The sequence below is a fragment of the Silene latifolia genome, chromosome 6 (genome assembly GCF_048544455.1).
Source record: "Silene latifolia isolate original U9 population chromosome 6, ASM4854445v1, whole genome shotgun sequence".
Classification (NCBI taxonomy): domain Eukaryota; kingdom Viridiplantae; phylum Streptophyta; class Magnoliopsida; order Caryophyllales; family Caryophyllaceae; genus Silene; species Silene latifolia.
The window spans coordinates 61029453-61036564 of record NC_133531.1 but is presented as its reverse complement, the minus strand read 5'-3'; the positions used below and the strand labels follow the sequence as shown (position 1 = coordinate 61036564).

The window sequence follows — 7112 nt, the reverse complement described above, 5'->3', positions numbered from 1 at the left end:
GGTCACCAACCTAGCGGGGAGGATTCTGGGTTTGGCTCGGCTGCGATCAGATGCTGCCAGGCGTAACGAGGACGTGGCGTTCTTCAATTGGGGATGTGTAATACTCTACTGAATTGAAGACGTTATTCGGGTGGGGTAACCCGTTGAAGAGGTCCATTGATTGGCTTTAAACCAGACTAGTGCTTAAATGGATTGAAATTACTACTCATATCAACAAAGTGTACTTTCTTTTCTAGTTATCCATGAGATAGAACTCCAAGGTTAAGCGCGCTTGACTAGGAGTAGTCTTAGATGGGTGACCTGCTGGTAATGTTCCCGGGATGCGCATGAGTGAAGACAAAATGCAGTGGAAAGGACCCGTGTTGATTTTTGGGCCATGTACACAGCCTGACAAGCTAAAGTGAGTGACCGCTCTCGGTCCTAGGTTTGGGCCGGGGTGTTACAACTTAAATACTCCCTTCGATCCACACCAAAGGTAACACTTACCTAAAACGGACGATCCGCGCCAAAGGTAACATACCTTATTTGGCCCACAACATTCCCAAGTTGTCTTTATAGTTTATACCCATTTTATAGTTACACAAAATGCTATTACATACCCCACATACCATCTCACAATTACCCACAATTACATGGACTACCAATATTTTCCCTCTTTACCCTTACTTTTTCTACATTTTCTTAAATACTCCATTTTCCTTATGTTACCTTTGGTGTGGATCGGAGGGAGTATATCATTGCCATGAAATTTATTCATGATTTGATAACTTAAATCTTTAAAATTGATTAAACCATAACAATATAACAATATAACAACATAATAAATTCTCTTTAATAAAAAAACAATATAACAAATTTATATATAAAATTTTACAGCCACATATCAATAATCAGAGATTAAAGCATGCAATTTATAGATTTAAAAATTAAAAAAACATAATAGTAATGAAATAATCAATAAAATTGCAAACAGACAACTACTCATATTTAACTGACGAAATATCGAGTCAAGCCCTTAACAGTTATCTTGTTTCGGATTCGAATCAATATAATGTTATTCTTCAACTGGATTCTCTGCAAGCTTTTAAAAAAAGCAACAATTATATGAATAAATCATATGAAATATTAAACTAAAATAAGAATGATAAAGGATAATCGATTACCCTTAGAATTAGAGAAGAACGATATATGAAGAAATGATGGTGATTCCTTAATGGAGTAGACAACTGACTTGCGAGAATTATGGGGTTTTATTTTTATTTTTTTTATGAATGAAAAATAAGAAATGAATGTGGTCAAAATAAGAAGTGTTTTAGGTGGAAAGAATAAGTAAAAGAGGACAACAAAATCTCCTAAAAATGCTCACAAAAACCAGCCAACTTAAGAGTTATAAGCAAAGTAGGTCCCAAAAAAAATCTTCTTCATTTTGGTTGTAAAATAATTAATGTAGGATAAGGACCATTATCATAAAAAAAAAAAAACTTAAAATAATAGAAATAAAACAAGTTTATTATCTAACTTGTTTAAAAACAATGTACACGGACCCAAAAAAATCATTGGAGCAAAAATAGAATACCAATTTAGATTATAAAAATGTCATTTAAATATAAAGTCGGTCCAAAAAGAAATCGGACTGAAATATGACTAAAAACGAAATTAATCAACGATTTAAACAAAACCCCATAAATTAGGAATTAAAACCAAATCTCATAAATAAAATAAAATAAAATAAATGAGATTAGAAATATTGAGTGTTACATAAGTTGAGCTTAGACTTGTGATTTTTTGGTTGTTAAACAAAGAAATACAACCTATTTAGCTCAAAAATCAAAAACTACCTAGTTGGAAGAAGGAAATGATAACACAGCTTTCTTTCACTCAGCAATTAAGAAAAGAAGAGCTTCTAATAAGATAGTTCAAATAGAGGATGAACATGGGAGGGTGCTAAACCAGGTACAAGAAATCAATAATGCATTTGAAAGATACTACCAAAAATTGATGGGTACAAGCAGCAGTGTGAAGAGTGTTTATTTCCCCACAGTCATGAAGGGACTCTATTAAATGAAGGGCACATTTTGCTGTCTTAACAAGCCAGTTACTGGTGAGAAAGTTAGGCAAGCTATCTTTTCGATTCACAACACAAAATCACCTGGGCCTGATGGTTATAACTCACAATTTTGTAAAGATACTTGGGAGGTGATTTGTAGGGGATGTGATCAAAGCTGTCCAGAATTTTTCCAATTCTAGTAGGTTGCTTAAATAGGTTAATAATACCACTCTTACACTATACCTAAAGTTGATATGCCTAAGAATGTGAGTCAATTTCGCCCAATTGCTTGTTGCAATACTCTCTACAAATGCATAACAAAATGGTTATATAATAGGTTGAGTGAGGTGCTTCCTGATATCATAAGCCCTAATCAAAGTGCTTTCATAAAGGATAGAGATATTCTGGAAAACATTCTAATCTGTCAGGATCTCACCAAGTTGTATAACAGGAAAATTTGTTCCCCAAGTGTGATTATGAACTTGGATCTTTAAAAGGCATATGATTCAATAGAATGGTCATTTCTGAAGGATATGCTAAGAGCACTTAAATTTCCTGCTCATTTCACTAATCTGCTGATGGAATGTGTAACTACTCCCCATTATTCTTTGTCTTTGAATGGAGAAATATTTGGTTTTTTTCAAGGAAAGAGAGGCTTGAGGCATGGTGAGCCATTGTCTCCTCTTTTATTTACAATTTGTATGGAATACTAGACTAGGATTTTAAATAGAGTTCAAGAAATTGAAGGGTTTAAGCATCATCCTTTTTGCAAAAAACTGAACCTTACACATCTTTGCTTTGCTGATGATTTACTAGTTTTATGTAGAGGGGATTGAGAGTCCACGATTATTGTTATGAGGGGATTCTCTACCTTTTCTGCAGCTTCTGGTCTGCAGATGAATAAGCATAAATCAAATGTTTATGGTAATGGAATAGCAGGAGAAATCTTGGAAAAATTTGCTGATCTGACTGGTTTGAAAGTAAGGAAGCTACCTTTTAAATACTTAGGTATCCCTATCTCAGCAAAGAAGCTATCAGTTCTAGACTGTAATATGTTGGTAAAAGGATAGTTGACAGGATAAGAGCACTGAGATCTAAGAGATTATCTTATGCTGGAAGGTTAGTGTTGATAAAGAATGTGCTTGGTACATTACATAGTTACTAGGCAAGGATTTATATTATTCCATCTTGTATCATGGCTAAGATAGAGGGTATTTGCAGAAGTTTTTTGTGGAAAGGAGATGCATCCTCTCAGTCACCAGCCCTGGTTTCATGGAATAGACCTGTCTACCTAAGGAACTGGGAGATAATGGGGATATGTGACCTACGAAGATGGAATGTAGCAGCAGTAAAGAAATATGTTTGGTGGTTGATGGAAAAGAAGGACCATCTATGGGTCAAATGGGTTCACTGCATATACTTAAAAGGTATGGACTTGAGTAATTATAAACCATCACAAGGAAGTAGCTGGGTATGGAAGAGGATTTGTAGGGTTAAGGAGAGACTGCTCCCTGGATACGTTGACAAGGGATGGAGCATATTCTATTACAAAGGGATATATTTGGCTGGGCACAGAGGCAGATACAGTGGACTGGTACATCTACATTTGCACAAGGGCGGTTATTGACAAAGGACGGGCTTCATAGAATGAATATATGTAGTGAGGTAACTTGTGATTTATGTGGTGTTGCTGATGAAGGGCACGCGCATTTGTTTTTCTCCTACCCCTATAGCAAGAAATGCCTGCAACTGATCAATGAGTAGAGCAATTCTAATATCCTAGAATGCAATGCTCTAGTTTGGTGATAGGGTCAGGGCAAGCATAGAAGGAATTTTATGGCAGCTGTGCTGATGGCGTTGGTGTATCATATCTGGTGGGCTCGTAATAACTACAGAGTTAACCAGAAAGTGTGGAGGCCAGAGGTTGTTCTTCAAAGAATTAAGAACGAAATTCAAATCAGAATTGGTAAGAAGTGTCAGAGTAGGAGAATGTTAGATTGGAGCTCTTTGTAATGCTTTTATAGTAAGCTGAGTAGAGTTGGTTTTCCCAATTCTTAATTTGTTGTATGGTTGATAAATGTTTTTGTAATTGGCCCTCATATTATTAATAGAATTCTTACATTCTACCCAAAAAAAAATAACAAAGAAAATATGAAACTCTTAAGTTGTTTATTTAATTTTATGATGTTTCTTTTACTTTTATTGCTATAAACACTTAGATTTGATTTTTCATGTTGTTGTTTACTTTTGTTTACTAAGAAAAGATGAAATCACCTCATTAATTTGTTATTCTTGTTGTTGTTAACTGTGCATGTAAGAAGGAAAAGAGAAAGAGTCGTGACAATTGGAAAGGGAAGATTACAGTTAAAAGAGGAGGATGGTCTTATGGTGAAGAAAAATAAAGAAGTGGATGATGGGAAAGTGTAGCGAGGGTTGTTGAAGAAAATGACGAAGAGAAAATAAGTTTACCCAATTAATTTTGGGTATATATTGTCACAAATATAAAGAAATGCCAGAGTATAAAGGTATTCATGTCAATCTTCAGTTTCTGTTGCTTATTGCTTCAATTATTACTATTGCTATTGATATCTGGTCTGCTGGTTATTAATGTGCTGCTCTTTCTGCATATCATTTGTTGGTCTTTATGTTGGTTATTTGTTGGTTATTTGTTGGTCTTTCTACTGATTATTACTTCTCAATGATTAAATAAAAATTGTTGTTTGTTATGAGACCTTAGTGATAATAATGCTATATTATCGTTTAATGCAATTCTTTACTTTGCCTGTCAGTGATTAATGTGAAATTGCTCAATGATGATAATGCAGTAGCTATGAGCATTGAATTGAATTGAATTTAACTTGTTTCATTGATGTCTGTATTGGTTATTAATTTATTTTTATGAGAGCTCAGTGATTATAATGTTGATTGTTATGAGAGCTCATTGATGACAACTAGATGTATAACTTTAATGCAATTACTTTCACAGCATAAACATGTTTTATTCAAACCAAAGTGTTGCCCAATTGCTGGTTATTTATCGGTTTTTCAGTTGGTTATTTGTCTCCCAGTGATTAATGTGAAATTGCTCAATGATGTTAATGCATTAACTATGAGAGCATTTGGTTGAATTTAAAATGTTTGAATTATGTATTTGTTGGTTATTACTTTATTGTTTTGAGAGCTCTGTGATTACAATGTTGATTGTTATGAGAGCTCAATTATGACAATTGATTTTTTAACTCTAATGCAATAACTTACTTTTACAGCATAAACATGTTTTATTCAAACTAAAGTTATGTTCAGTAATGACATTATGATTGTAATGAAATAAACATGTTTTATTCAAACTAAAGTTATGTTTAGTGATGACATTGTGATTGTTATAAGAGTTGTGATGAGGATTCCACAATGTTATATTCATGACTTGTTAGATTTTGAGTTTTGTTTGTGCGGGAGGTATTTCATAGTCCACCACATGACAGATTCAATGTGTCTTTGAATTAATATGTATTTAAGAGATCTTTTTCATACTCAATAAAGGCTCAATGATAAGTTTATTAATTCCTCTGAGAGCTCTTTTCATAACATTTTAAAAGATTTTTGACCACATTACATTGTGGACACAACCACCCGCGCGTTGGTTTCGAGGCGGCGACACTTCTTCCACGGAACTCTGGCGCGAGGCCAAAAGCATGTCATGGGCCGTTACCGATTTGAAGGGCATTGAAACCAGTGAAAAGTTTGACAAGCCTGCATTTGTGGAGTCGCAACCAATTTTTATGGAAAATGGGAACCGTTCGAATACTTTGCGCCATGTCAAGACAGAAAGTAGTGACATAAACACTAAGAAATTTGTTACCCTTAGCATTCTATGTCTAGAATGACTCTCATGATGCCAATGAACATGGATGTTCACAAAGATCTTGAGTAAGGGGTGAGGGTACATATTAGGAAGCTCATTTATTTGAACACCTAATCTCGTCCGCCTCGATAACGGCTTCTACTAATGATCAGGGAAGTTGTTTATACTTGATATGTTTTCAATTATATGCATGCAATGCAACATCCAACGTTTTAATCCTAGTATGTGAATACATTCTATGTCGGTGGACAAGCAATTTAGCACTCAATTGGGGTCGAAGTGATGATTTATGTTTAATTACATGTGAAGCACATACAAGATGAATGAAATAGAATTTACAAATGATTATGACGAATGTACATCATATAAATGCCAAAGATGGGATTTGAAAGAAAAGAAAACAAAAGAAATAAAGAACAGGAAATAAAAGAAATACATAAATTGAAAAATAAGGAAAATAAGATTGATTGGGCAATAATAGGGATTATTAATCGATTAGTAAAGCCTAATTAGAGCTACGTCAAAGTAGGAACGAGTGCAGAGAAAGAAACCGACCAGGAATAGGCGCAGCAGAAAGTGCATCCTCTCTGGAAGAGGCGCATCACTTCATGCGCCAGCTCTTAGGCGAGTTCTGACTGTGAAAGCCAGATCCGTTGGTTATTTACGGTTGATTAGTTATGAAATTGCCTTTGTTACATGTTAATGATTAAACCCGAATGATAAATTTTAAGAATGAATTTTATGTACAAAAATCGTCTCAAGACAATTAATATTGATTACTAATGATTATAAGACGAATTAAACGGATTTGAAAGCTTAAAGGTTGAGTTTAAAAAGTAAAACAGGAATTTTAATGTACAAAAAGTGAATTTAAGAGACCAAGTATTAATTACCAAATCACTAAAACCCAGATTTGAGTATGAGACGGAATAAACCAACCAATATGAAGAAATAGCGATTTAAACCGACTCAAGAAGAAAAGGTTTACGAAAAGAATTAAATTATGTTGAAAGGTGAAATAATTTGATGAAAACATGTGAAAAGATGTAGATTAATCAAAAGAAGAAAGAAAAGAAACGAAAGAGGAACAAACCCGAGAGGAAGAGAAAACATAGCAGCTTGAGAGCAACCTCTGGAAGAGGCGCAGCAAACGCTGCGACTATTCCAGAAGGCGCACCAGACACTGCGTTTTCTCACCCGTCT

The 7112-nt window shown here is 34.4% G+C and overlaps 1 protein-coding gene across 1 annotated transcript; it reads left to right on the top strand.

The window, feature by feature from the left end:
- Window positions 1–2061: 2061 nt before the first annotated feature.
- On the top strand, window positions 2062–3117 carry LOC141588141 (uncharacterized). The gene is made up of 3 exons (XM_074409595.1): window positions 2062–2196; window positions 2545–2713; window positions 2930–3117. The coding sequence occupies exons 1-3, from the start codon at window positions 2062–2064 to the stop codon at window positions 3115–3117; spliced, it is 492 nt and encodes a 163-aa protein (XP_074265696.1).
- Window positions 3118–7112: the final 3995 nt, after the last annotated feature.

Excerpts from the sequence above, each read along its gene's own strand:
- LOC141588141 (XM_074409595.1), top strand. The coding sequence starts at position 2,062 with ATGAAGGGCACATTTTGCTGTCTTAACAAGCCAGTTACTGGTGAGAAA. Across the intron at positions 2,197-2,544 it reads TTTGTAAAGATACTTGGGAG|GCATATGATTCAATAGAATG; the intron begins GTGATTTGTAGG and ends GATCTTTAAAAG. Across the intron at positions 2,714-2,929 it reads AAAGAGAGGCTTGAGGCATG|CTTCTGGTCTGCAGATGAAT; the intron begins GTGAGCCATTGT and ends CCTTTTCTGCAG.